This window comes from Cervus canadensis, chromosome 1, assembly GCF_019320065.1.
Source record: "Cervus canadensis isolate Bull #8, Minnesota chromosome 1, ASM1932006v1, whole genome shotgun sequence".
Taxonomy (NCBI): domain Eukaryota; kingdom Metazoa; phylum Chordata; class Mammalia; order Artiodactyla; family Cervidae; genus Cervus; species Cervus canadensis.
This window is the reverse complement of record NC_057386.1, coordinates 24,577,037-24,593,621: the sequence shown is the minus strand read 5'-3', so window position 1 is coordinate 24,593,621 and position 16,585 is coordinate 24,577,037. Positions and strand designations below refer to the sequence as shown.

The window sequence follows — 16,585 nt, the reverse complement described above, 5'->3', positions numbered from 1 at the left end:
TGGTGCAGCTGCTGTGGAAAACATTTTGGTGGTTCTCCAAAGAGTTAAACATAGAGTTAACATTTGACCTGGCAATTGTACTCTTGGGCATATACCCAAAAGAAGTGAAAACAAGTGTTCAAAGATTTGTACACAAATGTTTGGAGCAGTACCATCCACAATAGTCAAAAAGTGAAAACAACCTAAATATCCAGCAATGCATAAATGGATAAACAAAATGGGGAATATCTCTACAATAGAATATTATTTGACCATAAGAAGGAATGAAATACTGATACATGCCACAACATGGATGAACCTTGAAAATATTGTAGTAAGTGAAAGAAGCCAGACACAGAAAATCACATATTGTATAATTTCATTTATGTCATGTTGAGGTTAGGCAAATCTGTAGAGACAAAAAGTAGAGTAAGTGGTTGCTTAGGGCAGAGGGGATGGGAAGATAGAGAGGTGATAGCTAAGGGTATGACTTACACATATCCATAAACACAATACAAATGATTGAATTGTACACTTTTAAAAATAATGTACAAAATTCTATTCCTAGGTATACAGCCAAAAGAAATCATACATGTGCCCACCAAAAGACAGGATATTTGCATTTGTATCTCCAATATGGAAAGCACCTAAATACTCAACAGTAGAATAGATAAATAAATGGTGATGATTATTTGCAATATTATATAGCAATGAGAGCAAATGAACTATGACTACACCCAATGATATGAATGAAACTCATTAAAAAATGTTAAATGAAAGAAGCCAGAGAGGAAAAGGTATATACTGATTCCATTTATACATACAAAACAGGCAAAACCATTTTCTATGCTGTTAGAAATCAAGAGAGTGGCTAGCTAGGTTCTGGTTCTATGGGTGTGTTCAATTTATCAAAAATGTATCAAACAAGTACATAAAATATGCATGCTTTCCTGAATCTATGTTCTATTTCAACACAAAGTTAATCAGATGGCTCAGTGGTAAAGAACCTGCCTGCCAATGTAGAAGATGCAGGAGACAGAGTTTCAATCCCTGGGTTGGGAAGATCCCCTGGAGAAAAAAATGGCAATCCATTCCAGGATTCTTGCCTGAGAACTTCCAAGGACAGAGGAGCCTGGTGGGCTACAGTCCATGGGGTCGCAAAGAGCCGAACACAATTGAGACTAAGCACAGCACCCCCAAATGTAGTTCAAAGTGTATTATCTCTGTTATCTTCACAGCGGCTCTGATAGGTGGAATGACAGAGACCCCCAGTAGCCCCTTCTCCCTTAATAATACACCCTCAGATGTTTACATGGCCATGTGGAATAGACACCACATTTCCAAGCTTCCCCAGTAGGTGGTCTGGTCGAAGAATAAAGTCTGGCCAATGGGATTTAAGCAGAGGTTGTGTGTATGTGTGTGCACAGCTTTGGAGAAGAGCCCTTAAAGGGAAGTACATCTCTTTTTCTTTCCTGCTGGCTGGAATGCTGCCTGTGATAGTTCTCTTGGAGCACATGGTGAGCTTGGCATCATAGCAACAAGACAGACGGACATGAAGCCTGACAGCAGGCTGTACCACACCAGTCACACACTGGCCATCTCCCAGAAAAACTCCCGTCTACTAAAACCATCATGAGAGGGGGTTTCTCTGATACACACTAAGCTAATTCTGAAAAATACAGGTGGGAGTTATGAACTCTGTTTGTACAGGTAAGGAAACTCAAGTGCAAAGAGGCTAAGTGGGCTGCCTAGCTGGTAAATAGCTGAACCTGAAGTGGAGAATGGAGAATCCAGTACCACTACCCCAGCATGATAGCCTTGCCTGCCCAATTTGGGGAGAAAGGATGGGATGGGTAATTCTCTTCTCTGGGCTCTGGATTTAGCCCTTATCTGATCACCAGAGATTGTCTAATCTCAATTTTATTTTTCCACAATTGTTTACTAATTGAAGCCAAGAAACTGGGACTTCGGTAGGACAAGGTTGAAGTGAAAACAGGTTGCTCCTTCAAAAGATTGCAGAGTTCGAGAAACTCATATCAATGCGTTGCTCATAAATCAATGCATTGCTCATAAAACCACCCATCATTTCAAAAGCCCAGGTGCAAACACCATTGATTCCACTTCTCTCCTTCCTCAGACACACCCAAAACACCTTGAGCAAGAAGGGCGGCCACTTCTTTTTCTATTGATAAACAAAGTGGCAGATGCCCCATTTAAATCTGAAAAAGAAAATAGATTTGGTTTTAGGAAAAGTTGTCTGTGGAAAGTTTAAGGAGCTGGAGCAGGACGCCAGGAGTCCCAGGTGCTCCCAACTCAAACAACTAGAATAAGTCTTGAGCTACTTGGATTGGGTGTGATAAAATGCCAGGTGGGAGTAAGTCAGCTCAGGCGGGAGCTGGGAGGGAACTGAAGCCAAAGCAGAGCCCCACCTGAAGGTGTGCACAGAGAATGGGCATGTGAGGGTTCAGGCCTAGATCTGCTGCCATATCTTATTTCATAAGACAAGGTAGGAAACAAGGATTATTTTAAAAAATAATTGTTTTGACTTTTCATCTTTGGCAACTAATGGGTCCACTGTTTTGTCTTCAGTGCCTCACAGGGCCTGGAATGTAAGAAGTGCTCAAATGAATAACCAAAGGCATGAATATATTATAAATAATGCACATAAGTCAATTAAAAAATAAGCAAGGGACTTGAATAGACATTTTTCCAAAGAAGATATATGAATGGCCAACAAGCACATGAAATGTAAACTGAAACCACAATTAAATAGCACTTTGTACCCACTAGGAAGGTATAAACAAAAAACCAGCATAACAAATTTGGGGAGCATGTGGAGAAACTGGAACACTTTTGCATTGCTGATGGGAATGTAAAGTGGTGCAGCTGCTGTGGAAAACATTTTGGTGGTTCTCCAAAGAGTTAAACATAGAGTTAACATTTGACCTGGCAATTGTACTCTTGGGCATATACCCAAAAGAAGTGAAAACAAGTGTTCAAAGATTTGTACACAAATGTTTGGAGCAGTACCATCCACAATAGTCAAAAAGTGAAAACAGCCTAAATATCCAGCAATGCATAAATGGATAAACAAAATGGGGTATATCTCTACAATAGAATATTATTTGACCATAAGAAGGAATGAAATACTGATACATGCTACATCATGGATGAACCTTGAAAATATTGTAGTAAGTGAAAGAAGCCAGACACAGAAAATCACATATTGTATAATTTCATTTATGTCATGTTGAGGTTAGGCAAATCTGTAGAGACAAAAAGTAGAGTAAGTGGTTGCTTAGGGCAGAGGGGATGGGAAGATAGAGAGGTGATAGCTAAGGGTATGACTTACACATATCCATAAACACAATACAAATGATTGAATTGTACACTTTTAAAAATAATGTACAAAATTCTATTCCTAGGTATACAGCCAAAAGAAATCATACATGTGCCCACCAAAAGACAGGATATTTGCATTTGTATCTCTAGTATGGAAAGCACCTAAATACTCAACAGTAGAATAGATAAATAAATGGTGATGATTATTTGCAATATTATATAGCAATGAGAGCAAATGAACTATGACTACACCCAACGATATGAATGAAACTCATTAAAAAATGTTAAATGAAAGAAGCCAGAGAGGAAGAGGTATATACTGATTCCATTTATACATACAAAACAGGCAAAACCATTTTCTATGCTGTTAGAAATCAAGAGAGTGGCTAGCTAGGTTCTGGTTCTATGGGTGTGTTCAATTTATCAAAAATGTATCAAACAAGTACATAAAATATGCATGCTTTCCTGAATCTATGTTCTATTTCAACACAAAGTTAATCAGATGGCTCAGTGGTAAAGAACCTGCCTGCCAATGTAGAAGATGCAGGAGACAGAGTTTCAATCCCTGGGTTGGGAAGATCCCCTGGAGAAAAAAATGGCAATCCATTCCAGGATTCTTGCCTGAGAACTTCCAAGGACAGAGAAGCCTGGTGGGCTACAGTCCATGGGGTCGCAAAGAGCCGAACACAATTGAGTGAGCACAATGGTGCACAGTAAAGTTAAAAAGAAGAGCTTTCTAGGGCTTAAACCAGTGTTGATAGAAACACAATTCATAAACTAAATTTAGCAACTGACTATGCAATTTACCATCCTGTCAGAAAAATAAAAGCAGCATGTATTGCTTCTGTGCAAAATACATGCATACATTAATAAATAATACTGGGCAAGCCAAGCAAACACATCTGTTTGTGATTTCCATCTTAGAAACTGCTCAAGAAAATAAATAGCTCAGTTTTGAAGTAGCAGAGTGTTCCTTTCTGAGAGTTCCAGCAGATGAGAAAGCAGCTCTGTGGCCTCTGTGCAGTTCCTGTTATCCCGTGACTGCTGGCCCAGCCAACTGGTTTCCTATATGGGTGCATGTTCCCTACATTCAGCAGAACAGAGCAGATCAGGACACACTGCTTACTCTTTAGAATGTGGCTTACTGGAGGCAAAGCTTTGGCCTTGTTCCAGTGGGAAAACAGGATCCACCAAATAATTGTCTACTTGCAAATATAATTTCCAGTAATGTCTGTAGAGATGTTTAATGACAAGTGGGGAGTGTAATGATTCTGATTTATGAAAAAGATGGGCATGCTCAGTGAAGATGGGTAAATTTCCTGAAGGGCAGTGAACGCAAGGAAGTGAGAAAACAGTGAGCATGTCCCCTGTAACACTGTCAGGCAAATCATCCCAAGTGTGCATATCCCTGTCTGGAGAAACTAAGAGAGAAGTTAAGCAGCTTGTCCAAGATGCCACCATAAAAGGTGGTAAAAAAAAACCTCATCATTCAATCACAAACAGCTTTCCATGAAAAAGACAAGTGAGGCTGACACAGGAAGCACAAAAATAGCACAATCTGCCACAAATGCACAGGAGAAAGAAGGCGAGTGCCCAGTAAGCAAGATGTCCACGTCACAAATCAAAGCAAAACAACCAGGAGAGATCAGCAAAGATACAAAATATCAATAGTGTGATGTCTGTTATTTATTTTCGAAGGGTGACCAAAAATATGTGTGTGTTTGTTTATAAAAAGGATAATTTTTTATTAATGAGGCAAGAGATTGATTTTCTTAAGTTTCCTTATCGGGGTGGGTGGCAACCCTGGGTCTCTTTCTGTATGTACTCTTCTTTACACTGCAGCCCATCCACAGCCTCCTTGGAGGTTGCCCCGGGCCTGGGGCAGCAAACCTGAAGCTAATGGTGCCACAGGCCCATGGAGAACCACTCCCACTTACCTCCCACCTCCCAGCCTTCAAGCACACACTGGCCCTTTTCCATGACTGACTTGTGGTATCTGATTCATCTTCTTTGCTGCCTCTGAACCCATCTTTCCAGCTCACTTCTAGTACCAAGCACAATGGCTTTGCACGCTAACTGCACAGTCCCCTGGTTGTAGTCACCTATGCACTGCTGTTGGCCCTCCCCAGTGTAGCCTAGCCTTCCAGCACTACCTGGACAGAAAACACGGGCTGCCTAGCTCACGGAACTTCTGTGAGCGACTGTAGCATTCTGTGACATTCCAAGGCAGCTGACCAAAGTCAGGGCCAGAGGCTCTGTAAGCCCCAAGGATCACAGGTCCTGACAGGGTCAGGCAGAGACCACAGGCAGAGCTGGACCCTGAAGGAGCCATGGAGGCAGGGATGACCACGCCACCTGAGTACATAGGTATGAGGATATACTTGGGAGAGCAGTTTGTTTTGCCTCTTACTACCTGCTGGGCAGAGGTTTTTGGGATCTGGGCCAGGAGCTTGCCGGTGAACCCTGTCCCTATCAGAGGCTGGAATTACCCCAGGTCTTGGGCAAATCCTCTTAGTCCTTTCAGAAGCTACCAGGGAAGCGTGGTGACTAGATGTGAGGGGCCCGTGGACACAGGAACAGCCCCCACACTGAGGCCGGCCACTGTTGCCCTGGGCAAGGTGCCACGCCAGCTACCAGCAAGAAAGCTTTAATAAATAATCTGCTTCTGTTTCAAGTCATAGACTGGCTTCTGCCCCTCCCCTCACAGGCATTTCATGCCAGTCTGGTCCCTGCGCTCTAAGAAAAACATAAATCATCAACAAAGCTAAAAGACAGCAACTGCCTGGGTTTACAAATTTCATTTTATATATGAGACAAAAGATTGGCATTTAGCCTGTATTAAAAGGGAAAAAAATCCCCCAAATCAATAAGGACAAGTAATCTAACACAATAAATGGGCAAAGAATATGAATATTCACAGAATACATTTCAAAAGACACCCAATCTCACTGGTAATCAGAGAAACGTAAATCAACCCACAGTAAGAACACTTTAGCTCCCCCACCAGAGTGGCAAACACGTTCTCGTTCAGGAATACTAAGTATTTACGAGGCTGTGGGGAAACAGCAGCTGTGGTGGTCACAGCAGCACAGCCTCTCCAGAGTAATTTCTAGAAAAGCTGAAAATGCCAACCCTCTAACGTGGGAATTGCACTGCTGGAGATGTTGTCATATACTGGATTTGTAAACATCAGGTAAAAAGAATTACCTATATCTATAGGTGTTGGTGTAAACAGATCTCAAAATATACTTTTGGGTGAAAAAGGAAGGGCACAGTGATATAATTTTTGCTAAAATTACTAAAGCATAAGTATTGTTTATGGATAAAAAACAAAGAGCACTTACTGCTTGCTTGACATGATTCTAAGTGCTTTACAAATGATAAACATTTATAAAAATGATTTATCATTCTAAGTGCTTTACAAATGATAAAGCTATTTCTGTTTATGGATTCAAGAGACATGTTAAAAGCAAAAAACGTGCTCTGATATGACGTACGTTAAATTTATGACAGTAGTTCTCTGGTGAGGGGTGAATAAGAGGAGGCTTACAAAACAGACATCAACTTGATCCATAATATTTATTTATATTTTTGTGTAACAAGTATGGCTATATTTTAATTTGGAGTGGTAGGTACACAGGAGCTTGTTATTTGATTGTGTTAAAAAATGTTTTTCCATGTGAAATTTTTAAGAAGAAAAATATAAGAGCCTTGGTAATCTTCTAAGAAGGGGTACTTCAACATTCAAAAGATGAAGCAAATTGCTGGCAGGGACAGAATTATCCACTGGACCTGTTGTGTGAAGGGCTAGGACAAGATGAACTTTAATGCAATCAAGAAGGGCCCCAGGCTGCCCGTGACGTTCATGTGGTATCCTCCTGGGCAAGCCTCAGTCCTCAGTCAACATACTCACCGTTGTGGGAGACACAGTTCCAGCCGAATGTGCCAGTACATCTTCTAGCTCGTGGCAAATGAAAGGCAGACTCTCCTCTTCCATCTCCCTTGCTCATCACCCCAAGATTCATTATTCACCCCAGCAGCCCCTGGACTGACCCCCACACCATGGGGCTGCATTCTCACAGGTGTAGAGGGGCTCCTTTCACTATTTGCAGAAAGACACTAGGCTGGTGGTTGATCTGGGAGTAGAGATGGCAGATGCTTGTGAAGGAGGGGACAACTTTTAACCTGTAATACCTATTTTTACCCTGAAAGAAAGTTAAAATTTGTACGTACCCATGAAGATGAGTGCCACATTTATACCAGCTACAACATGCAATCTGGTGTTTAAGAAAATGAAGATGCTGTTGTGACAGATAAAAATCCAAAGAGCACTAGTGAATGGTCATTTTCTTAATTGATGGCCTAAATTACTGTACAGTGGCCACCAAAAGCACAAGAATGACTATAATGTTAAAAGGTCCTCAGCAAAAAATAGGAATTTCAACCTTTGAAACCCTTTTTGAAGGGAAAAACACCCTTCAAAATAGATCACAGACTTACATGTAAAACACTAAAACTGAAAAACATTTAGAGGGACTTCCTGGTGGTCCAGTGGTTAAGAATCTGCCTTCCAATGCAGGGGATGTGGATTTGAGCCCTGGTGGGGGAATTAAGCCCATGCACTGCAACTGTTGAGCCAGTCTACCACAACTAGAGAGAAGTCTGTGTACCGCAAAGAAAACCCAACAGGCAGATTTCCCTGCTAGTACAGTGGATAGGAATCCGCCCCAATGCACGGGACACCAGTTCAATCCTTGGCCTAGGAAGATCCCACATGCCAGAGCTACTAAGCCTGTGCACCACAGCTACTGAAGCCTGCGTGCTCTAGGACCCTCAAGCCACAACTGCTGAGCTGCATACCGCAACTACTGAGCCCACATGTTGCAAATACTGAAGCTTGTGCGCCTAGAGCGCGTGCTCCGCAACAAGAGAAACCACCGCAATAAGAAGACGCACCACAACCAACAGTAGCTCCCGCTGGCCGCAACTAGAGAAAGTGCACATACAGCAACAATTTTGGCCCAGTGAGGCCAAAAATAAGTAAACAAATAAATTTAAAAATATTTTTTAAAATCTAGAGAAAAACATGGGAGAAGAACTTCAGGATTTAGGGCTAGGCAATAAATTTTTAAACTTGACACTATATGCACAATCCATAAACTTAATAAACTAATTTCAGCAAAATTAAAAATTTCCACTCTGTGAAAGATCCTGTTAAAGAGGACAACAGGATGAGCTACAGGTGGGAGAAAATATTTGCAAGCCACATATCTGACAAAGGACTAGTATCCAGAATTCATAAAGAACTCTGATAATTCAATATTAAAAACAAACAAACAAAAAAACCCAAACAGTTCAACTAGAAAATGGGCAAAAGACATAAAGAGATATGTCACCAAAAAGGATATACAGGTGGCAAATAAGCACATGAAAAGTTATTCAATATCATTAGCCATTAGGAAATGCATATTAAAAACACAGTAAGATATCACTATACATCTATCGGCATGACAAAAATTAAAAACAGTGACAATACCAAATACTGATGAGGATGCTGATCACTTCTATATTGTTGGTGAGAATGTAAAATGGTACAGTTGTACAGTTCCATTGGTCCTGGAACCAACCTCCTGAGGATACTGAGGAGAACTATAAGCAATTATGTTCCCAGAGAAACGAAGACTTATTTACAATCACACAAAAACCTGTACATGAATGCATATAGCAGCCTTATTTGAAAAAACTGTAAACACCCCAAATGTCAAGTTGCTCAGTCGTGTCCGATTCTTTGCGACCCCATGGACTGTAGCCTACCAGGCTCCTCCCATGGGATTTTCCAGGCAAGAGTACTGGAGTGGGTTGCCATTTCCTTCTCCAGAGGATCTTCCCCACCCAGGGATCGAACCCAGGTCTCCTGCACTGTAGGCAGATGATTTACCGTCTGAGCCACCATGGGTGAATGGTTAAACCAACTGTGCATCCATATCAAAGAGTACTATTTAACAATTAAAAAAGGAACTACTGATACACAAAACAACCTGAATGAATCTCCAGAAATTATGCTGAGTGAAAAAACCAGTCTCAAAATACTGTATACTCTATGACTCCATTACATAATCTCTTGAAATGACAAAATCCAATTAATGGAGAACAGAAAACAGACTGTGAGAGGTCCTAAGGAGGGGTGGAAGTGGGAAAGAAGTAGGTGTGGCCATAACAGAGAAACCTGAAGGATCCTTGTGGTGGTGAGACTGTATCAGTGTGAATATCCTGGCTGTGATACTGAACTGTGTTTTGCAAGATGTTATCACTGGGGGAAACTCTATGAGATCTGTTTGCGTTATTTCTTACAACTGCATGTGAATGTACGATTATCTCAAAATAAAATGTTTAATTAAAAAAAACAGTTCTTAGATGATAAAGTATTGAGGACCACAAAGTGTAACTGGGCTGCCCAGTTCAGTGGGCCTAGAAGTCACACTGTCTCCACCACTCTCTGCTGGGACAGTCCCTGGACACATTTGTTACACCTATTCTGAGGACCCCACTTCTCAGCCTACCTTTCTGTTCTTGCTGCACCCAAGAGGTGAAATATTGGGCACAGGAGATCATGTCCTTTTCCCCATGGTTATGAAGGAAAGCTAAACTGTTTGATGTATAACACACACTTTCATGAATTTTTTTGTCAAGATCAATAGGTCACTTCTCCCCAAAGCAACCCTTGGTTTTTGAGCAAAAGAAACTAGACACAAGAGTATACATTCTAAGATTCAAGAATAGACAAAATTAATCTACAGAGATTAGAAATCAGAATAGTGATCATCTCTGGTTAGGGGAGGGAACTGACTGGAAAGAGGCACTAGAGAAATTTCTAGAGCTGGGCTGTCTCTATGGCAGTCCACTCACATGGGGCTCTGGAATACTCGAAGCATGACTAGTCTGAATTGAAGCATTCTATGAGTGTTAAATACACACAAGATTCAGAAGACTGCATGAAATAAGGAATATCAAATACCTCCTTAGCAATTTCTACATGATTGACTGCATGCTGAAATGATACTTTGGCTATACTAAGTTAAAGAAAATATATCATTAAATTTATTGCTTATTTCTTATTACCTTGTAAAATATGCCTACTGAAAAACATAACATTCCATATGTGGCTCACATTATATTTCTACTGAATAGCAGTGTTTTACAGTTATGGACAAGTTTTATATCTTGGGGTGTTGAGTAATGGGTGTATACATTTGTTAATATTCATCAAACTACACACTTATGATTTGTACATTTTACAGTTGCATTATACCATAAAGTCCCACAATCTTTCCACCACCCAATGTAACCTTCCTGATGGAGTCCACAGCTTACAAAGAATACAGACTACAAAGAACCCCAGAGTGGTAAGAGCTACAATAAAGATTTTGAGCAGGGCACACTGTATTGGTGCCATTTTTAACTTGAATAAAACTGATAGTGTATGCGTGTTTGTGTGTATGTAGAGAAAGTAAACATGAAATTATTGTTTGAGCCAAGTGAACTCAAGAAGACAGAGGGCATTTTCGAAAGCCTGAAATACTCGGGGACGGGAGGCATCTAGGCTGCAGATTTTCCACTGGGCCACTGTTCCGAGCTACTGGGGAAAGCAGACAGAAGTCAAGGGTGAAGGCTGATTCAGAACACTTGCCCTTGGTGGTATCACTAAGGTACACACACGGTTTGAAAAAGAAAGTGGAAGTGTTAGTCACTCAGTCATGCTCAACTCTTTATGATCCCATGGACTATAGTCCACTAGTCTTCTCTGTTCATGGAATTCTCCAGGCAAAAATACTGGAGTGGGTAGCCATTTCCTTCTCCAGGGTATCTTTCCAACCCAGGGATCAAACCAATGTCTCCTGCATTGCAGGCAGATTGTTTACCACCTGAGCCACCAGGAAAACCCCACATACAAGGTGTAGATCTTTGCTTTCTAGGGTCAAAACCCTCAATGTTTTCTGTTCACTCACAGAGGACTAGAGAAAACCAGAGAGTCCAGAGGTTAGGATGAGTTCATAAGGGTTCAAGCACAATTAAGATTTCATATAAGTATGAAGGCTTCAGACTTCGACCACAGCCCTCTTGGATTCAGGGATCCAAGGCTCAAAGCCCAGCCTCCCTGGAAATCACAAAATGTCTACAGAAATATTGTAGAGTGCCTCTTGTCCAAGTGGTCTATTTTACAAAGAAACCATGGTCCAGAAAGGTTGAGGGACTTGCCTAAAGCCATACTGAACTAAAAGTGGTAAGGCTGTGTTTGCTTTCCTGTCACCTGACTGCTAAACTGAAAAACACATACATGCCAACAAGATTCACAGAACATGAATTCTAAACTAGACAAACAGTGTGTTTATTTCTAAAGGGAGAGGCACTTGGCAGAGTTAGTGGTACCAGTCATTTATCAGGACAGTCCTCTAGCAAGGCCCCTTCAAGTGATGAAACTATATTCTGTACTTTGGTTTGTTCAGCTTATAATCGGGGGTGGGGGAAAGCAGCCCTTTATACTAACACTTGGCATAAGCATGCATAGGTCTGCCAACACAGAGCAGCCACAGCTTGATTCAAGCAGTTGCCTCTGCTAGAACTGTCTTCCTCTTACTCTCCAGGCAAGGCTCTAACCTGTGGGCCTTGGGGTCATTGTAGGAATTTGCAAAGCCACTGTTTCATGAGTATTATCTGTATCATAGTCTCATCAATGCAGTGGGCTGAAAATCTTAGCGCCAGGCTGCAGGTTATGAATTTTCTTATGTGACCTCATTTAATTCTCACAACAAGTACAAAACAAAACTTACACAAAACAGAAGTCTTAAGTTCAACTTGGTCCCAAAGCTAGAAAGTGATTCTTTTGAACTCAGATCTGTCTGGTTCCAAAGTCTTTGTAGATTGAATAAATAAATAATGTGGGGGATGTTGGGAGGGCTTCATACCCAGGGTTTAAAGAGTCCAAGCACAGGCAAGGGTTTATACAAGTATATAGGCTTCTTCCTTCAAACCACAGCCCTGTTACTAGAGGGATAAGACTCAGATTCCAACTTCTTTAGGAAGTCTAACCTAATCCCATTCCCACCTATCAGATTCTTCCCTGCTTTGATTGAACATCCTTACTGCCTTGAATCAGTGGGTCTGTGATCCTTATCTGCAGATCCCTTTTAGGCAAAGAAGTCTCTGGAAACAAGTTTACTCATCCTTGTATCCCCCACTGCACCTCCACAGTAGATTGCATACTGATTGCATGCAAGGCAGGAGAGGTAACTAAAACCATTGTGTTTTACACACACTGTGTAAATCAGTGTTTACACCACTGATTACAATGTCCACTGTCCCAGTTTATAGTTTATTTTCTATTATTACATTTAGACTGGAGTAATGAGTAGGGATATCATTACCAAATACTTTGTTAATCATCTTTGGTAGATTATGAGAAAAGCATATTTTTGTATATTGATTTCTACCCAAAATAATTCCTAGCTTAATATAATCCCCTGATACAGGGACATCACTTTATAGCTTTCACTACCAGTCCCACCTGATTACAGTCATCCCTCTGAAGGGTGTTCCATGAAGTCCACTCACACTCTTGCCCCAGCCACCAGCACTGAGTCACTGGAGGCACCCCGCCACCCCCAGTGAGGGTTACACCCAATTCTGAGAGGCTTGAGCCATGGTTCTCTCTGTCTTCACCACCTCTGAGTGCTTCCAACACCCCAGAGGCAGTTGCCTCTCAGGCAGCCCCAGGCCAGCTTTAAAGGTCTGAAGGAAACCTGATTATCATAGGTTCACCAGGAATCAGCAATCAATTCTGCCCTCCAAGGGTGCCTGAAGCTCCAAATTAGACCATCTGCCTTCCCCGAGGAAGCAGGTGTGTGGACAAGGGGAAGGGAGGTTTGGAGAGCAATGGATAGTTTCTTCTTTCCTTCTGGAAAAAAGACTCTGGACAGCCCTGACTTGGGTGGATAGGGGACTGTCCAGCAGATCCAAGGGCTAGACTTGGGCCTGGCAGAGGCTGACATCTTGGTAACTGGCCATGAGAGAACCAGATGCAAGCAAGAGGACACTTTCTTGAGGGACTCCTCTCTTACCTTCAAATCACTTGAAATTTCTACACAGACCCCATCTGGAGGTTCTCAGGGACCAACCCTGCCCCAAAGCAAAGACTGAGAAGAGCAAGCCTTTGTCAGTCCAGCAAGCAGTAGCATTAGTGACAAACTCCACAAAGGCTCCGAGGTTAGGTCACGTATTTAAGGTCATGTAGCAAGTAGGTAGAGGAGCCAGGGCTATAACCCAAAGCAGTCTAGCTTCAAAGTTCTTACTTTTTCCTAAAAGTGAAACTGGGGATCTAATAAGTAACAGGCATGGGGTGTCGGTCAACAAGAAAGCAGGCTAGGGTTTCCCTGGTGGTCCAGTGGTTAAGAATCTGCCTTGAAATGCAGGAGACACTGGTTTGATCCCTGGTCCGGGAAGATTCCACATGCAATGGAGCAACTAGGCCTGTGCGCCATATCTACTGAGCCTATGTTCTAGACTCTGTGACCCACAACTACTGAGCCCATGTGTTGCAACTACTGAAGCCCGTGAGCCGACAGCCTGTGCTCTGGCCAATAAAAGAAGCCACCACAATGGGAAGCCCGCCACACTGCAGCTAGAGAGTAGCCCCCACTTGTTGCAACTAGAGAAAGCCCGTGTGCAGCAATGAAGACCCAGTACAGTCAAAAAATAAACAAAAAAATCCTAGAAAGAAAGAAAGCAGGTTGTATGTGACCAGATCAGAAACAGTAAAGTACAGAAGTCCGGGAGCTTTTCACACCATGGCACCTAGAACACTGAGAAGTAATCATGCTAACTTATCTTCTCCCTCATTAGACTACAAGTTCCTGGAAGACTGGGTTCTCTGGCTTTCGTAGCAACAGCATCCACCTTGTCCTTGGCATGGTATAAGCTCTCAGGAATATCAGTTGAATGCTTGAGACTCTTGAGGGTTTCTTAAGGGCAAAGTAGGAACAAAATCAGGTTAAAGCACCACAGTCAGTAGGTAAGGCCTTAAGCACAAGGGAGTGGCAGGCATGTAAGGGAATTAGGCCAAATGCTCAGGAAATCTTTCTCTGTATACATGGATCTCCACCTGATAGAGTCAGAATTTCTCTGAGGCCTGGTGCCCCTACTCCGTGATTGTAAGCCTGTAGCAGGCAAGAGCTCTGCTTTGTTTACACATAAAGTCAAAGGTCAGGAAGAATGCCATGTGGCCAAAGGTGGCCTGACCTAGCATCCTGAAACATGTTCGCTTTGGAGAGTAAATAAGGAAAGCCCTCATAGCCTAAGGAGCACCCTGAAGTCCAGAGGTGAGGCTTGGAGGCTACGGGCTAGCCATGGCAGAGCTTGCCTACGGAGGCACTGGGAGGTAGTGAGTGACCAAGCTAGAGGAGAATTTTTTCTTCATCAGAATCCCATCTGTTGACGCGCCTTGAGCCACTGGGTTTCCCCAGAAAATTAGGCCTGGTGATCCGAAAGCACAGCATATGCTTTCCATCTTCAGAAACCAGCACGTTCAAAACATTGTGATCTTGGAACTCCAGCCCAAGAAGAGTCTGCTGTCTCCCTCCAACTTCCCTCCTCCTCCTTTTGTTTTTTTAAACAAGCAGTTCTCTCAGACAAGAAACCTCTTCCGGCTTCTTGTCCCTTTTCCATGCCCAGGCCTACACTCCACCTGGTGTTCAAAGCTGTGTCCCGACCCCAGACCTAGTATGTGGCCTAGCTGGGTGGCAGGGCAGACTCTGGTGCCCAGGCCTCCCTCTGCTGGGTGCTGAAGGTAAAAGCCACCACTGATCATATCAGTGGGAGCCCAGTTCTGCTTAATCAACACAATTTCACAACTGCAGACATAAAAGGAGGTAGCATGAACTTACTTTGCTGCAGTAGAGCACATCGTCCACCGGCCAGCCCCCATCCCACCCTCTGCATTGAGGACAGAAGAAAACAGACAGTAAGTAGTAAGAGCCAAGCAGTGTTAGCAGTTGGTGAGAAGAGCAGAGACTGCAGAGCTTGGTGGCCTGGGGTGGACAACATGGGGTGGGAGGTCCCCCTGTTTATCAGTGAAAGGGGTCTAGCTCAAGGCAGTGTCCTGGAGGCAGAGAACAGGCCTTGCCCTTGCCCCTCCCCCTCAGGACAGGCTGCTAGAGGCCCCACTTCTGGTCATCAATGTGCCCACCAACGGAAGAGCCTAAAGCCCCGGACCAGAGCCCAGAGTCAGTGCAGGGTCCCTGACAGCCACCAGCTGCAGCCACCAGTCTGCGTGCGCCAGGCCAGCATTTCCTGTTGCCTGAGTGCCAGGTGCGGGGGTACCTACTCCTTCGCGTGCGCCACCCGGAGGTGGGGCAGCCGAGGACCTCCCAGCCTGAGCGCGATCGGCCCCCAGAGAGGCTCTGAAGGATCCCCAAGACCCCCTCCCAGGGGACTGACCCGTCCCTCTCCTCCAGGGCCGCGTACCTGAGAGGACGGACGCCCCACAACCTCGCTTCCTGCCAAACCCGGGGGAGGCCGACCCGGGCCCCCAGCACCCTCGGGCTCCGGGCGCACAGCCTCGCGACGCGCAGCATCCCGACGTAGACAGCCATGGCTCGCGACGCCCGCGTCCCGGCCAGAGAAAACTTTTAAAGTGCGCTGAGGCGGGGCGAGCGCGGAGCGGGCGGGGAGGCGGGAGGGTCGCCTCTGCCTATGGGTTTCAGAGAACTCGGTGCCGGCCGGGCAGGGCGGGGCGGGGCGAGGCGAGGCCGAGAGAGGCATGGAGGAAGAGAGCCTGCTCGCGGGCCACTTTCCCCTGGACCCGCAGGCCTCCCCTCCCACCCCCACCCTCGAAGAATTGCCCTGGTTTCCCTCCGGATCGGGCGTCCACGGCCGCTGCCCAAGGCAGGTCTCCCTTCCCAACCACCAGGGGCCTGGGTTTGGAGGCGCAAGACTTTGTTGATTTCTTAGAGGGGCAGCCAGCTGCGCGGCGAGGTCAGACCCGGCCACCGCCCCCCCGCCCTGACCCGGCCACCCCCGCTCTCCCGTCCGCGAGCCTTGTTGGCGCGGGGGGTCACGTGTGGGCCCACCGCCCCCCTTCCTCGCCCGCCCCGGGTTGCAGGCCTGAAGCCAGGGGAGCCCGCTTTCCCAGCGATGCCAGCTGGAGGAGAGGGCCCGCGGGGGAGGGGAGGCAGCTGGGACAAAGCGTGCAGAGCCCCCGGCGGGCCCAAGT

General features: G+C 44.4%; 1 protein-coding gene across 2 annotated transcripts in view; it reads right to left on the bottom strand.

The window, feature by feature from the left end:
* Nucleotides 1-16,179, bottom strand: part of ACSF2 (acyl-CoA synthetase family member 2) — a 32,999-nt gene extending 16,820 nt beyond the window's left edge. The window contains exon 1 of one of the 2 annotated variants that reach the window (XM_043471360.1): nucleotides 15,838-16,179. In XM_043471360.1, the coding sequence (XP_043327295.1) occupies nucleotides 15,838-15,965 (128 nt within the window). In that variant the 5' untranslated portion in view covers nucleotides 15,966-16,179. The remainder of the gene's footprint in view (nucleotides 1-15,837) is intronic. The other variant, XM_043471368.1, reaches the window with a different exon arrangement.
* Between the last annotated feature and the right edge of the window lie 406 nt (nucleotides 16,180-16,585).